The 18,250-nt window shown below is 37.4% G+C and overlaps 1 protein-coding gene across 4 annotated transcripts in view; it reads right to left on the reverse strand.

Moving 5' to 3' along the window:
* Window positions 1–18,250, reverse strand: part of NRG3 (neuregulin 3) — a 1,218,667-nt gene that overhangs the window by 135,988 nt on the left and 1,064,429 nt on the right. For 2 of the 4 annotated variants that reach the window (XM_068982542.1, XM_068982541.1), the window contains exon 4: window positions 7,607–7,630. In XM_068982542.1, coding sequence (XP_068838643.1) covers window positions 7,607–7,630 — 24 coding nt within the window. Of the gene's footprint in view, window positions 1–7,606; window positions 7,634–18,250 lie in introns of all 4 variants that reach the window. The other 2 variants (XM_068982540.1, XM_068982539.1) reach the window with 1 other exon arrangement.

Below are 18,250 nucleotides of genomic sequence, written 5' to 3' on the forward strand. Positions count from 1 at the left end.
TATAAGTTAAGGATATAAACAGTTTCTACTTCATGCAAGTTTTTGAGAGTACAATGAACTAATATAAATTTGGTGGCACATGTCAAGCATTAAATAATGGTAATATAGTACTCTGAGATACCTGCTTTTTCATGTGACTTAATATAAGAAAAAACTAAACAAATACTCTTTTGAATGAACACCCTCTACAACACATTTATCCATAAATTACCATTTTATTTTATAAGAGTGAACTCCGGGAGATGGTGATGGACAGGGAGGCCTGGCGTGCTGCGATTCATGGGGTCGCAGAGTCGGATATGACTGAGCGACTGAACTGAACTGAACTGATGATATAGTCAAGTGAATATAAACATTTCTGTCCCAAATAAGTCTAATTCAGAGATTTCAGCCCAAAGAAGGGGTTCCTCACTACTATATGTCTAATGCCATTTTATAAATTAGGGCATATACATGAACTCATTTGACTGACATATGAGTTTGGTTCAAAGGATTTAAAGGAACACACACCAAGTCATTCAGAATATGCAGCATAGCTTTAAAGAAAGTATCCCTATTTATGTCATCTAAACAGAATCAGAAACTGGTTGTTTCTCAGGAAATCCTCTTTAGAGATTATTAAAATATCCTAAAACTATTTTTTTACATGAAGGGATGAAGAGATATTCAATAGTAAAGTTTGAACTTAGAAATCCTAAAGGAAATCAATCCTGAATATTCATTGGAAGGACTGATGCTGAAGCTGAAGCTACAATATTTTGGCCACCTGATGTGAAGAACTGAGTCATTGGAAAAAACCCTGATGCTGGAAAAGATTGAAGGCAGGAAGAGAAGGGAACAACAGAGGATGAGATGACTGGATGGCATCACCAACTCGATGTACATAAATTTGAGTAGTTCCATCTGGGAGTTGGTGATGGACAGGGAAACCTGGCATGCTGCAGTTGAAGAATCAGACATGACTGAGTGACTGAACTGAACTGAAAAGTTTTAAGTAACAATGTTCTCAATTCTGAACCTACACACATACTTTAGACGATAGACATTTCTTAACTCTCTGCTTAGAGAAAACTCAGTATTTCTTCCTTTTGTTTTCTTTTTATTTTAGCTTCAAAATATAGGAGTATTTTAGAATATCTTTTTAAGATTGTAGTTAAAAGAAACTTACTTGTCCCAAATTTTATAAATCTTTTGATTTAAAAAAATATACCAGCGTTCACTTAGACTGCATACAAATATTATGCTCTCCAAAACACAATATCAAAGCACAAACAAGACATTTAACTGACAGACTTCATTTCATTTTTCCATATGAGTGTGAAAAAAAATTGCATAAAAGAGCTCCCAACACAATATTTAGCTCTTCCGGTGGTTTGGTAATATGTTTGCAAGTGGCACACACTTGCTTTTATATGAGCATTTTTTATGCCTACAGCATCAGATTCATCAGGGTGTTGTCAGAGGCATGGCTGTGTAACAAAGAGCTCAAATGGCTGTAATGAGATATGCTCCATGACAGAGCACCTGACAGAGCAGCAGGATATTTCTCGGTTAAGAAATCCCTCTCCATGATCAATGCACCTTCCAGACTTGACCAGCCTGACATGCCCTTTGGCCAGCTGTCTCCTCTGGATGACTGGGTGCATTTCTCACACAACTCCACAAGCACTTGTGCTAACAGAAAACTTTGTCTATAACATCTCCTAATCTACCCATGCTATGAGGAAAAGTTTGAATATCTGACTTTAAAATTATAAATTTCTCCCTCGTGCATGCATGAATGAGTAGGTTACATCATGAATTCAAGAAATATTTTAAATTATTAGTTTACTATGTATTTTAATTTTTTACAAACAACTTTGCAATTTTACACACCTTCAAACTCCTTTCCTAACTATGTCAGTTAACTGTAGTTTTTAAACTGATACTACATTCTAAAGAGATGGGAATACCAAACCACCTGACCTGCCTCTCGAGAAATCTGTATGCAGGTCAGGAAGCAACAGTTAGAGCTGTACATGGAACAACAGACTGGTTCCAAATAGGAAAAGAAGTACGTCAAGGATGTATATTATCACCGTACTTATTTAGCTTATATGCAGAGTACATCATGAGAAACACTGGGCTGGAAGAAGTGCAAGCTGGAATCTAGATTGCCGGGAAAAATATCAATAACTGCAAATATGCAGATGACACCACCCTTATGGCAGAAAGTGAAGAACTAAAGGCCTCTTGATGAAAGTGAAAGAGGAGAGTGAAAAAGTTGGCTTAAAGCTCAACATTCAAAAACTAAGACCATGGCATCTGGTCCTATCAGCTCACGGCAAATAGGTGGGGAAACAGTGGAAACAGTGACAGACTTTATTTTTCTGGGCTCCAAAATCACTGCAGATGGTGATTGCAGCCATGAAATTAAAAGACGTTTACTCCTTGGAAGGAAAGTTATGACCAACTTAGACAGCATATTAAAAAGCAGAGACATTACTTTGCCAACAAAGGTCCGTCTAGTCAAAGCTATGCTTTTTTCAGTGGTCATGTATGGATGTGAGAGTTGGACTATAAAGAAAGCTGAGCATTGAAGAAGTGATACTTTTGAACTGTAGTGTTGGAGAAGACTCTCAAGAGTCCCTTGGAATGTAAGGAGATCCAACCAGTCCGTTCTAAAGGAGATCAGTCCTCGGTTTTCATTGGAAGGACTGATATTGAAGCTGAAATTCCAATACTTTGGCCACCTCATGCGAAGAGTTGACTCATTGGAAAAGACCCTGATGCTGGGAAAGATTGAGAGCAGGAGGAGAAGGGGACGATGGAGGACGAGATGGTTGGATGGCATCATCGACTCGATGGATGTGGGTTTGGGTGGACTCCTGGAGTTGGTGATGGACAGGGAGGACTGACGTGCTGTGGTTCATGGGGTCACAAAGAGTCAGACACAACTGAGTGACTGAAATGACTGAACTGACTGACATTGTAAAGCAGTATCTATTGAAATTTCCATGTTCCAGCCCCAGTTGCATCATTAGAAAAATCATGAATATATTTGCAGAAAAATACTTTTGAGTGCTAACAGTTTTATTCACATTAGGTTTGGCATGGCGTATTCAACAGGATAATTATTCTTCAATATTAAAAATCAATCCAAGATGCTTTTTGGTAAAGTGTTTTTACTGAAGTTAATGTCCTCTTTTCAGTTCTAAAGTAGTGACACTAGGGAGCTCAGAGGCCCAGATAGAGAGACCGAAATAGAAAGGTTCTCACTAAGTAGAAGGAAAGTGAAGCTAGAATAGATTTGAACTAGAGAAACATTTAATACAGTTTATCCACTTCGGCTTGTATCCAGCTTGAATTCCTCCCCCTTATCCTCAGGAAGATGTTTCTAAATTTCCTAAGCCCATTTAGTGGCTTTCATTTTTATGTTTTTTTTTCTTTTGTCGTATTTTGCCTATGCATTTTTTTTTCTGCCTATGCATCTTAATAACACTTGTTATATCATCTCAATTATGTGTTGCTTTCTCTATTGTTGGTTTCAGAATCTTTGGTCATTTTACATTTAGCATACAGTAAGTGTGATAAATGTATAATAATTAACTAATAATAGAATTCTTGATGAATATGATTTTGTAGCTCTCTGCTATAAATAAGAATTTGTTGAACTTGATGTGTTCGGGTTTTGAGTCTGATCACTGAGTGCACACATGCCATGGCCACTAGGAATACAAAGAACTGGGGAAAAGATGTACGTGTAAGTTAATGCCTCAGGCCACAGCTAAAGATCCTACAGGCCGCAACGAAGATCAAAGAGCTGAAGTGCTACAACTATGATGTGGTGCAGCCAAATCCCATTTTTCATTTTTATTTTTTAAGGATTATCACCTTATGATCTATGTTGCAACCCAAGGAAAGATGAAATTTGTATTACCCAAAGCAAGGATGATTAAAGTTGAGAACAAAGGTATTCTGGAATTCATTAATACAGAACTGGCACTGATTATTTGTAAGGCACACCAATCAACTAACATAATTAAATTTCTAGAGAGTATGCCTATATATTGGCTAACCAGTTTAATTTATACCTAGAGATGCTGTCATATTACGATGATATCATCTTCCATGGGCCAATTTTGCCCATGTGGATTTTAAAATTATGAGTTAAATCTCAAAAATACTTATTCCCAAAGCAATGCACAGAATATTACACATTCAGTTAGAGGAATCTGGGGGATGGGGCGTGAATAGTGTCTAGAATTAGTGAGGTCACTGAAAACATTTTATTCATTAAGTCTGGAAACTTATTCACCATTCAGAATACTCCATTATTTGCCATTATCTATATGTATACTAAGGACTTCCCTGGTGGCTCAGACGGTAAAGTGTCTGTGTACAATGCGGGAGACCTGGGTTCAGTCCCTGGGTTGGGAAGATCCCCTGGAGAAGGAAATGGCAATCCACTCCAGTACTCTTACCTGCAAAATCCCATGGACAGAGGAGCCTGGTAGGCTACAGTCCATGGGGTCACAAAGACGACTGACTTCACTTTCACTTCACTTTCATATGCATACTAAGTACTCACTTTAACTCTGCCTTTAGCCAACCACTTCCCTCCAAGACAAACTCGATGGCTGGAGTCAGATATTTGCATATTGAGAATCCATTCCCTGTAAGTCTTTTTTTTTTTTTAATTTTAATTGGAGGCTAATTACTTTACAATATTGTGGTAGTTTTTGCTATACATTGACATGAATCAGCCATGGGTGTACATGTGTCCCCCATCCTGAACCCCCTCCTATATCCCTTCCCATCCCATCCCTCAGGGTCATCCCAGTGCTCCAGCCCTGAGCACCCTGTCTTTAAAGTTATGCTTTGACTTCAACTTTTGTAAGTCATTAATAACGCGTTAGACTTGAGATTCATATAGATGAATGAGACAAGAGCTTCTTATTTTTTCCTACTGTAACTAAATGATTTTGAATGTTTTAAAACAGACCTCATAATACATATCTTGATTCCACAGCAAATCATTATACTGTAAGGTATCAGTGTCACTGAAAATCCGCAGGAAAATTTCAATAGGACAATGACTCATCTGTTTCTTTCAATAACAATAATTATCAGTGGTGTAGCAAGTTTAATTTACTATAACCATGGCCACACTGATTGTGGAGTTTAAGGCTATGCCAGTGCTACACACCACCAGGCCTTGTTTCTTATATCTACAGTAGTTCTACTATATAACTTCTGGAGCCAGCAATCATCACCATATAATGGAGAACACTTCTCTATTGATTAGATTAAGGACTTGCTATCCTCAAATGACTGTTGATACTGTCTTCCATCATCATCAGTAAAAGAGGAAAGTACAAACCACATATTTTTCTCAAAAATTTATACTCTACCACATCACCGCTATCCACAATTCCCTGTAATTCCTTGTCCATGTGACTACAACCTCTTCATGCCAACAATTTGTTTGAGGGCGCACATGGTAACTATTCATTAATTCCATTCAAATTATGCATTCCTTATTTATTTCATTACATACCTATCTCACACCCCACTTGAGTACTCTTGCCTGGAAAATCCCATGAATGGAGAAGCCTGGTAGGCTGCAGTCCATGGGGTCACTAAGAGTCAGACGCGACTGAGCGACTTCCCTTTCACTTTTCACTTTCATGCATTGGAGAAGGAAATGGCAACCCACTCCAGTGTCCTTGCCTGGAGAATCCCAGGGATAGGGGAGCCTGGTGGGCTGCCGTCTATGGGGTCATACAGAGTCAGACACGATTGAAGTGACTTAGCAGTAACATACCTATCTTATAGTCTGTGATGCTACATTTCAATATTATCTTGAATTTCATTGCCCTTATAAGCTTTCATCACATCTATCTAGCAAAACTCCAAATCTGCAGAAACTAAGCTGTCTGTTTTTTCTGTGATCTAATACTTAGACAATAAAGAACTAACAAGTAATATCATACAATAGGAATATCAGTGTTAATATAAATATGTAATCACTGATTTCTAATTAACCCTCAAAACTTATAAAAAATATAACTATCAATATCTTCTACCAGACACAACAAAGGTACCCAGAATTCAAAATTTCCAAATCTAATCTACTAAAAATCTCCCATAAATCTGTTCTTTTAGTCTTATTTTTCATAAAATGGACCCACATTTTATCTAAACATGCAAACTATAAATCTTGTAGTCATCCCTGATAATCACCCTTATCTACCTTTTATGGCTGAGTAATGTTCCATTTTGTATATATACCACATTTGCTTTATCCATTCATCTATCGGTGGCCATCTAGGTTGCTTCCATGTTCTAGTTATTGTAAATAGTGCTGCAATGAACAATGGGACACATGTGTCTCTTTCAATTTTGGTTCCTCAGGGTATATGCTTAGGGGTGGGATTGCTGGGTCATATAGTGGTTTTATTCCTAGTTTTTTAAGGAATCTCAAACTGGATATTATCACATTATTATGAACTAATATTATTTTGCCTCAAATAGGTATTAGAAATCCTTAATTTTATATTTATCAGTTTTATTCCCTAATTATCATCTGAAAATTTCCTAGACTGTAAGTTCCAGCAAATCAGCTTTTATCCCCGTTTTTTCTCATTATATGATCTGTAGCATTTTGCACTTTTTCTTTGCTTAGAGTGAGCAATTGATACATATTTGCTGAATTAATGGATGAATGGATACATGATTACAAGCAAATTTACAGGTATTATCACAATAAACATAAATGTATGAAGAAAGCATTCATATCTATATTATATAAGAGAAAAACCTAAAAGTTCAACAAAAGCCAATCAAGGAGAAACTATAAATTCAGATTCAAATTTGGATCTTCAATTTCACTAACTTTAACTCCTAGGTATCTTTCCATCCTAGTACCATGATGCCTATCAGTCCTATGGAATGTGTTTTTAAATCATTTTGTTATAATATAGACTCAGAAAATTATGTACAATTCTTAATGTAATTATCTATGAGTACAGAAAATAATTACTGTGGGAGGTATTCTAATCTTTTTAAAAGCACACCATAGACTACAAATACTTTCAAAATAATTTTTTAACTTTGTAAATGAAAAGATTAATAGAACCCATACTCCAGAATTAAGATTGACCAAAATGCATCCAAATTATTCACTATGCAAAAGGAAAAATAAAAGCAGAAAGTAACAAAAACTGATATTTTTAAACCATCACCATTATTGTCTACCATTTATTGAGTGTATGTCATTTTGCAGACATTGTGTTAAGATATGTGTGTAATGAAATAGGAACTAGTTTACCCCTATTTACACATAAGAAAACTGAGAATTGAGAAAGCAAAAAAAGCCAGAAGCCAAATTCAACTTCTGTCAGGTTTCAAAGCAGCACTTAACATTAAATTGCCTTCTCAATAAGTAGTTAATTCATTCATTTTGAGCCACTTAGTGAAAAATTGGCAAAAACATTTGTTTTTTACTACTAATAGCATCTGATAGTGAGGCATTTCAATCATAATCAGATGAGGAAGAAGAACACTATACACATTATCAAACTTAGCATTTCTGGATATAAAGGAGAAAATTGTTTAGTCTTACCCATGAATTCAATCCCCAAGTGGTCTGCTACACCAAAGTCAGCACATAAGGAAGGAAAACAGAAAATGAGAAAAAGGTTAGAGAAAATTCCACACAGAAATCAATGCTTATCAGATTAACCTTTCAAGGCAAAGACTGTGTCTCAGTTATAACAATGTTTGCTTGCAAAAGATAATCTACACTTTGTCCACAATTAGGGGTGATTTGAACACTGATTGGTATTGCCCAACAGTCTGCAATTGAGATGGAATAATATTAGTGAGTATGCTAAGTATTATTCCCTGGTGGTTCAGTGGTAAAGAATTCTCCTGTTAATGTATGAGACATGGGTCTATCCCTGGGTCAAGAAGATACCCTGGAGGAGGATATGGCAACCTACCTTAGTATTCTTGCCTGGGAAATCCCATGGACAGAGGAGTCTTGTGGGCTACAGTTCATGGGATTGCAAAAGAGTCAGACATAACTTAGGAACTAAACAAAAACAACATGCTAAGAATAAATTTAGCCCATAAAAAAGGAAAGAAAGGAAGGGGGGAAGGGAGACAGAAAAGGAAGAGAGCAGAGAAGGAAGGAAGAAAGTGAAAAAAAAAACACACAAAACTATTCATACAAACCATATCGGGAGCTAAAGTTACTTCAGGAATTCATAATATTTTATGTAGAATAACACTCATTTAACAATAAACTAATTTGAACTTATATGTTAATAATAGGTAGGTAAAGAACATTCAGAAAGAATGAAGAGATGGAGCCAAAGCAAAAACAGCACCCAGTTGTGGATGTGACTGTTGATAGAAGCAAGGTCTGATGCTGTAAAGAACAATATTGCATAGGAACCTGGAACGTTAGGTCCATGACTCAAGGCAAATTGGAAGTGGTCAAACAGGAGATGGCAAGAGTGAACGTCGACATTTTAAGGATCAGTGAACTAAAACGGACTGGAATGGGTGAATTTAACTCAGATGACCATTATATCTACTACTGTGGGCAAGAATCCCTTAGAAAAAGTGAAGTAGCCAACATCATCAACAAAAGAGTCTGAAATGCAGTACCTGGATGCAATCTCAAAAAGACAGAATGATCTCTGTTCGTTTCTAAGGAAAGTCATTCAGTATCACGGTAATCCAACCCCATGCCCTGACCAGAACTGCTGAAGAAGTTGAACAGTTCTACAGAGATCTATAAGACCTTCTAAAACTAACATCCAAAAAAGACATCCTTTTCATTATAAGGGACTGGAATGCAAAAGTAAGCAGTCAACAGATACCTGGAGTAACAGGCAAATTTGGCCTTGAGGTACAACATGAAGCAGGGCAAAGGCTAACAGAGTGTTTCCAAGAGAGTGCACTGGTCATAGTAAACAGCCTCTTCCAACAACATAAGAGAACACTCTACACACGGATAACACCAGATGGTCAATACTGAAATTAGACTGGTTATATTCTTTGCAGCCAAAGATGGAGAAGCTCTATGAAGTCAGCAAAAACAAGACTGGGAGCTGACTGTGGCTCAGATCATGAACTCCTTATTGACAAATTCAGACTTAAATTGAAGAAAGTGGAGAGAACCATTAGACCATTCAGGTATGACCTAAATCAAATCCTTTATGATTATACAGTGGAAGTGAGAAATAGATTTAAAGGATTAGATCCGATAGAGTGCCTGATGAACTATGGACGGAGGTTCATAACATTATACAGAAGATAAGGGTACAAGACCATCCCCAAGAAAAAGAAATGCAAAACAGCAAAATGGCTGTCTGAAAAGGCCTTACAAATAGCTGTGAGAAGAAGAGAAGCAAAAAGCAAAGGAGGAAAGGAAAGATATAAGCATCTGAATGCAGAGTTCCAAAGAATAGCAAGAAGAGATAAGAAAGCCTTCCTCAGCGACCAATGCAAAGAAATAGAGGAAAACAATAGAATGGGAAAGACTAGAGATCTCTTCAAGAAAATTAGAGATACCAAGGGGATATTTCATGCAAAGATGGGCACAATAAAGGACAGAAATGATAGGGACTTAACAGAAGCAGAAGATATTAAGAGGTGGCAAGAATACACAGAACTGTACAAAAAAGATCTTCACAACCCAGATAATCATGATGGTGTGATCACTCACCTAGAGCCAGACATCTTGGACTGTGAAGTCAAGTGGGCCTCAGGAAGCATCACTATGAACAAAGCTAGTAGAGGTGATGGAATTCCAGTTGAGCTATTTCAAATTCTAAAAAATGATGCTGTGCAAGTGCTACACTCAATATGCCAGCAAATTTGGAAAACTCAGCAGTGGCCACAGGACTGGAAAAGGTCAGTTTTCATTCCAATCCCAAAGAAAGGCAATGCCAAAGAATGCTCAAACTACTACACAATTGTACCCATCTCACACACTTGTAAAGTAATGCATAAAATTCTCCCAGCCAGGCTTCAGCAATACGTGAACCATGAACTTTCATTCGTTCAAGCTGGTTTTAGAAAAGGCAGAGGAATCAGAGATCAAATCACTGGATCATGGAAAAAGCAAGAGAGTTCCAGAAAAACAGCTATTTCTGCTTTATTGACTATGCCAAAGCCTTTGACTGTGGACCACAATAAACTGTGGAAAATTCTGAAAGAGATGGAAATACCAGGCCACCTGACCTACCTCTTGAGAAACCTGTATGTAGGTCAGGAAGCAACAGTAAGAACTGGACATGGAACAGGAGACTGGTACCAAATAGGAAAAGGAGTACGTCAAGGCTGTATATTGTCACTCTGCTTATTTAACTTATATGCAGAGTACATCATGAGAAATGCCTGGCTGGAAGAAGCACAAACTGGAATCAAGATTGCTGGGAGAAATATCAATAACCTCAGATATGCAGATGACACCACCTTCACTTTATGGCAGAAAGCGAAGAGGAACTAAAAAGCCTCTTGATGAAAGAGGAGAGTGAAAAAGTTAGCTTAAAGCTCATCATTCAGGAAACTAAGGTCATGGCATTTGGTCCCAACACTTCATGGGAAATAGATGGGGAAAGAGTGGAAACAGTGTCAGACTTTATTTTGGGGGCTCCAAAATCACTGCAGATGGTGACTGCAGCCATGAGATTAAAAGACGCTTACTCTTTGGAAGGAAAGTTATGACTAACCTAGATAGCATATTGAAAAACAGAGACATTACTTTGCCAACAAAGGTCCGTCTAGTCAAGGCTATGGCTTTTCCAGTGGTCATGTATGGATGTGAGAGTTCGACTGTGAAGAAAGCTGAGCACCGAAGAATTGATGCTTTTGAACTGTGGTGTTGGAGAAGACTCTTGTGAGTTCCTTGGACTGCAAGGAGATCCAACCAGTCCATTCTGAAAGAGATCAGTCCTGGGTGTTCATTGGAAGGACTGATGCTAAAGCTGAAACTCCAACGCTTTGGCCACCTCATGCAAAGAGTTGACTCTTTGGAAAAGACTCTGATGCTTGGAGGGATTGAGGGCAGGAGGAGAAGGGGACGGCAGAGGATGAGGATGAGATGGCTGGATGGCATCACCAACTCGATGGACATGAGTTTGGGCAAATTCCGGGAGTTGGTGATGGACTGGGAGGCCTGGCATGCTGCGGTAAATGGGTTTGCAAAGAGTCAGACACGACTGAGGGACTGAACTGAACTGAACTGAACTGAAAGATTTGGACGTGACTGAGTGACTGAACTGGACTGAAAGAACATCTGCATGAAAGGCCTTAACCAGAAACTCTCTACCCTTCACCAAAAAAATAAATTCTGCTGTATCTTTCCCCCCTTTATTTGTTAGATGAGGAAACTGCATCAGTGAGACTAAAAATCTAAACATGATGATGATTTGGGCACAAATCCAGTCTATCTGATCCTTTAGTCCTGTGATTGTTACAAACTTGACCGTGCTTCCTATCCAAAATGAATGGCAGATGCATCCATGTCTGTTTTATATTTTTCTGTTCAGCATACCATTTCAACCACCTTAGTATGAAAAGGAAAAAATATAGGACGCTGAAAGATGAACTCCCCAGGTCAGTAGGTGTGCAATATGCTACTGGAAATCAGTGTAGAAATAATTTAAGTTGAAGAAAATAGGGAAAACCACTAGAGTATTCAGTCATGTTCTAAAACAAATCCCTACAATTATACAGTGGAAGTGACAAATAGACTCAAGGGATTAAATCTGATAGACAAAGTGCTGGAAAAACTATGGATGGAGGTTCATGGCATTTCACAGGAGGCAGTGATCAAGACCATCCCCAAGAAACAGAAATGCAAAAAGGCAAAATGGTTGTCTGAGGAGGCCTTACAAATAGCTAAGAAAAGAAGAGAAGCAAAAGAGAAAAGGAAAGATATAAGCATATGAATACAGAGTTCCAAAGAATAGGAAGGAGAGATAAGAAAGCCTACCTCAGTGATCAATGCAAAGAAATAGAGGAAAACAATAGAATGGGAGAGACTAGAGATCTCTTCAAGAAAATTAGAGATACCAAGGGAACATTTTATGCAAAATGGGCACAATAAAGGACAGAAATGGTATGGACCTAACAGAAGCAGAAGATATTACAAAGAGGTGACAAGAATACATAGAAGAACTATACAAAAAGATCTTCATGACCCAGATAATCATAATGGTGTGATCACTCACCTAGAGCCAGACATCCTGGAATACAAAGTCAAGTGTGCCTTAAGAAGCATCACTAGGAATGAATCAATGGAATTCCAATTGAGCTATTTCAAATCCTAAAAGATGATGCTATGAAAATGCTACACTCAATATGCCAGCACATTGGAAAACTCAGCAGAAGGCCACAGGAATGGAAAAGGTCAGTTTTCATTCCAATCCCTAAGGAAGGTAATGCCAAAGAATGTTCAAACTACTGCACAACTGCACTTATCTCACATAATAGAAAAGTAATGCTCAAAATTCCCAAAGCTGTGGTTCAACAGTATGTGAACCTTGAACCTCTAATGTTGAAGCTGGATTTTGAAAGGCAGAGGAACCAGAAATCAAACTGCCAACATCCACTGGATCATTGAAAAAGCAATAGAGTTCTGGAACAACATCTATTTCTGCTTTATTGACTATGTCAAAGCCTTTGACTGTGTGGATCACAACAAACTGTGGAAAATTCTGAAAGAGATGGGAATACCAGACCATCTAATCTGCCTCTTGAGAAATCTGTATGCAGGTCAGAGGGCCAACAGTTAGAACTGGACATGGAACAATAGACTGGTTTCAAACTGGGAAAGGAGTATGTCAAGGCTGTGTATTGTCACCCTACTTACTTAACTTATATGTTGAATATATCATGTGAAATGCCAGGCTGGATGAAACACAAGCTGGTAACAAGATCACCAGGAGAAATATCAATAACCTCAGATATGCAGATGACACAACCCTTATGGCAGAAAGCAAAGAAGAACTAATGAACCTCTTGATGAAAGTGAAAGAGGAGAGAGAAAAAGTTGGCTTAAAACTCAACATTCAGAAAACTAAAATCTTGGCATCCGGTCCCATCACTACATGGCAAATAGATGGGAAAAGAACAGAAACAGTGAGAGACTTTATTTTCTGGGGCTCCAAAATCACCGCAGATGGTGAATGCAGCCATGAAATTAAAAGATGCTTACTGCTTTGAAGAAAGATTATGGCCAATTTAGACAGCATATTAAAAAGCAGAAACCTTTGTACATAAATGTCCACCTAGTCAAAGCTATGGTTTTTCCAGTAATCATGTATGGATGTGAGAATTGGACTATAAAGAAAGCTGAGCTCCAATGAATTGATGCTTTTGAACTGTGGTGTTAGAAAAGACTCTGAGAGTCCCTGGAACTGCAAGGAAATCCAACCAGTCCATCCTAGAGGAAACAGTCCTGAATATTCATCGGAAGGAGTGATGCAGAAGCTGAAACTCACTTTGGCCATCTGATGTGAGGAACTGACTCACTGGAAAAAACCCTGCTGCTGGGAAATATTGAAGGTGGGAGGAGAAGGGGACATCAAAGGTTAAAATGGCTGGATGGCACCACCAACTCAATGGACATCAGTTTGAGTAAGCTCCGGTAGTTGGTAATAGACAGGGTCCCCTCCCATACTGCAGTACACGAGGTTGCAATAGTTGAACATTACTGAGTGACTGAACTGAATATCTGTGATCAACAGGGAGAACTGGGCCCTGATGTGTCCAACATTTCAACTCTGGAGATTTGTTTATTTTATGGAGCTTTCTTACAATCATTCAGTTATTCAGTTTTTAAATTTGCTGCATTATCTAATGATTATTTCTGTTGTAGTAGTATGTTTCTTAAATGAGAATGAATTAAAAAATATATTGCTACAGTCATATTTGTTTCCAAGACTAATTTCTAGGCTCTCTCTTATGACTTCTCTATTTGGGAAAGATTTTGTTTTTAGAAAATATTCATTTAGTTATCTTGAATATTTCAATGCCTTTCTCTTGCAAATGACTCATTTTAAAATTCTATTGTGGTAGAATATACATAAAATTTGTTATTTTGACAAATTTCAAGGGCACAATTCACTGGTATTCATTATATTCACAATGTGGTATAATCATGACGAACAGATTTCCAAAACTTTTCCATGGCTTCAAAAGGTAACTCTACCCATTAAGCAATATTTTCCAATTTTCTCCTCCTCCTTTGCCTTGGTAACCTCTGATGCACTTTACATAGCTATTAATCTGCCTATACAGAGTTTATTTTTGTTTAATGACTAAGAGCTAGTTTAATTGAGAAATATCTCATATAAGGAACTACTGAAATGATTTTTTAAAAGTAGATGTATTTATTCCTTTCCATGGGTTTTTTTTTTTTCCTGCTTAATATAGTTTATGATAGATATCTAGCATACTTTTATAAAAATACAGGATTTTTACCTACAAGTAATTCACAAATCAGTGGGAGCCCACAGAGGAAAAGCTCTGGAAATTCTCTGTGATACTGTTATCATTGAAAACCAGAAACTCTGCACAAGATTGAGTGGCCAAGGACCCATAAGCTTGCTCCTGGGGAAAGAGAATGTGCTTCGTAGAAGAATAGAGATTGTAGAAAAGGTGGCTGGGCCACGTCTGGGTTCTTGTGTGAATAAAATCTTCATGATTATGTGCACTTAGGACACTAGAGAGAGACTAGAATTGTGGTATTTTAAAGTAGGGATATGGGTGAAATAACTTACCCTGAGAATAAAAGTATATATAAAAAAAACAACAACAAAAACTTCTGCCTACAACCAGAACGGCTATTAGCTCTAGCCTGATTGAACAGGAACTTTCCAGTAGAATTTACAAGATAGATAACCAGCAAAGACCTACTCTATACCAAAGGGAACTCTGCTCAATATTCTGTGATAACCTGTATGACAAAAAAATCTGAAAAAGTGTATAAATATATATATATATATACACACACACACATATATATATATATGTATGTATAAATGAGTCACTTTGCTATACTCCTAAAACTAACACAACATTATAAGTCAACTATACTCTGATAAAGTTAAAACAATAAATAAAATAAAATTGATGTGGTACAATGGAATATAACTCAGACACAAAAAATAATAATGCCATTTGCAGCTACATGGATGGACCTAGAGATTATCATACTAAGTAAAGAAAATCAGAAAGAGAAAGAATACTGTATGATATCATTTATATGTGGACCCTAAAATATGCCACAAATGAACTTATTTATGAAACAAAAACAGACTCACAGGCATAGAAAACAAATTTATGGTTACCAAAGAGGAAAAGGGAAGGATAAAGTAGGGATTTTGGATTATCAGATACAACCTTCTGCACATACAATAGATAAACCACAAGATCTTACTGCATAGCACAGGGAATTATATATTCAATGTTCTATAATAAACTACCATCTGAGTCACCTGGGAAGCCTATAATAAACTATAATGGAAAAGCATATGAAAAAGCAGGTGCATATACATCCATAACTGAATCACTTTGCTATATATCAGAAATTAACACAACATTGTTAATCAACTATAGTTCAATTAAAGAAATAAACAAACAAACAAAAACTTTCCAGTAGAACTAGATGGCTCAGAAACAGCTGGCTATAGTCTGTTTTGCTGGCAAGCACAGCTAATGGTCACTCTTCATTCTTCCCACTATCTTGGCCGTTCCATCTCTATATGTGACAGGGGAGATGGGGATTCAAGTTTTGTGAGTCTAGAAGTTGCAGCAATAAATGAGTGTCATGTTTGATAAGTTTGAGGGCAATCTAGAAAATTTAAATCAGAATGAATTCATAACCAGTATAAGGAACAGAAAAAAGCATTTTTAAATTATTCAAACACTAAACCGTATAAGTAGATGTCTTAAGAAAGTCTGTCTACTTTTAATATAGCAGAACTGTTACATCTAATTATTATATTTGTAATTCTCAGAAATACTGTCAAGCAAGGTAGAATTATATACTTCAATTTTTGTATTTACTTTTCTATAATCAATTCAGTTCATTTCAGTTGCTCAGTTGTGTCTGTTTGTGAACCCATGGACTGCAGCACACCAGACCTCCCTGTCCATCACCAACTCCCAGAGTTTACTTAAACTCATGTTCACTGAGTCGGTGACTCCATCCAACCATCTCATCCTCTGTTGTCCCCTTCTCCTCCTGCCTTCACTCTTTCCCCACATCAGGGTCTTCTAATGAGTCAGTTCTTCCCATCAGGTGGCCAAAGTATTGGAGTTTCAGCTTCAACATCAGTCCTTTCAATGAATATTCAGGACTGATTTCCTTTAGGATGGACAGGTTGGATCTCCTTGCAGACCAAGGGACTTTCAAGAATCTTTTCCAACACACAGTTCAAAAGCATTAATTCTTTGGTGCTTAGCTTTCCTTACAGTCCAACTCTCACATCCATACATGACTACTGGAAAAGCCATGGCCTTTACTAGATGGATTTTGTTGGCAATGTAATGTCTCTGCTTTTGAATATGTTGTCTAGGTTGGTCATAGCTTTTCTTCCAAGGAGCATGCATCTTTTAACTCCATGGATGCAATCACCATCTGCAGTGATTTTGGAGCACCCAAAAATAGTCTCTCACTGTTTCCACTGTTTCCCATGACGTGATGGATCAGATGCCATGATCTTAGTTTTCTGAATATTGAGCTTTAAGCCAACTTTTTCACTCTCTTCTTTCACTTGCATCAAAAGGCTCTTTAGTTTTTTGCTTTCTGTCATAGGGTGGTGTCATCTGCATATCTGAGATTATTGATATTTCTCCTGGCAATCGTGATACTAGCTTGTGCTTCATCCATCCCAACATTTCTCATGATGTACTCTGCGTATAAGTTAAATAAGGAGGGTGACAATATACAGCCTTGACGTACTCCTTTCCTGATTTGAAGCCAATCTGTTGTTCCATGTCCAGTTCTAAAAGTTGCTTCCTGACCTCCATACAGATTTCTCAAGAGGCAGGGCAGGTGTTCTGGTATTCCCATCTGTTTAAGCATTTTCCACAGTTTGTTGTGATCTACATAGTCAAAGGCTTTGGCATAATCAATAAATAATAATATTAATGAAAACTGACACTACTGAAATATAAAAAAGTACATCTTATTTAAAATTTCCCTTTTTCACTCTCACCACACACACATTTTTACTCTTTTATTAAAATGCTAAACACTGATTATTATTGCAGCAATTAATTTTGGCAATTAAGACATACACAGCACATAAACCACCATATTTCTCATACCCCCTTCACTGGCTATTTCTTAAAGCAATACACTTTCTTGGGGATACACAGGCCATTTTGGCCTGCACAAAAACATCAAAAGGAATGTGATGAACATAAATCAGTTAATAATTCATTTATTCATTTAACAATCCATGTGCCAAGAATTGTGCAGACAGTGGGATGAAAAAGGAGGCACATAGCTTAAGCAAAACAACAACAACAACAAAAACCAGTTTGATCTTCCTTATGCCATGCATTAGTATGTACAATTCCCATCATTTTTACAGTGTGATGAACTTTTCTATGTAAAAACTGCAGTTTGTTTGGTATATTGCACTGTTTGATTATACAATAGTGGCCAAGTCCCTGTCATTTACTATGTGCCAAGAACTGCTTTAAGTATTAACTCACAGAAATTTATAAGATTGTCATGATCGTCATTTTAAACAGAGGCACACAGAGGTGAACAAACTTTCCCAAAACCACGTGGTTAGTAAGTAGCGGAAACACAGCTGAGCCTAAGCTGCTTGACTTTCAGCCACAAGTCATTTTCAGAGTTTACTTATGTACTCCCTATGAAGAAAAAGCTAATTTTTACAAACTCATCAGGTAATAAGATGTTCAGGGAGGAGTTATTCAATCCACTTAAGAGAACAAATTGCTTTCAAGTGTCCTTAGGCACTGCAGAAGCACCACTTAGTTACTTGCTCGCCCCTAGTTTATTGATGAAGTGCCCAATATTAGTGAGGTGGAGGGGAACTCCCTCTCTCCAAGGAAACAAACTGGTGAATCATTAACATCTTTTCATTGGTTCCCAGGGAGTTTTCTTCATAATGAGACTGGCCTGATTGACGTTATTTGCTTATACACATAGTAAGGGATACAGGGAGTTGTGTCTAAATATGTGCCAGACATTGAACCAAATAAT

Source organism: Capricornis sumatraensis, chromosome 10 (assembly GCF_032405125.1).
Source record: "Capricornis sumatraensis isolate serow.1 chromosome 10, serow.2, whole genome shotgun sequence".
In the NCBI taxonomy this organism is placed as follows: domain Eukaryota; kingdom Metazoa; phylum Chordata; class Mammalia; order Artiodactyla; family Bovidae; genus Capricornis; species Capricornis sumatraensis.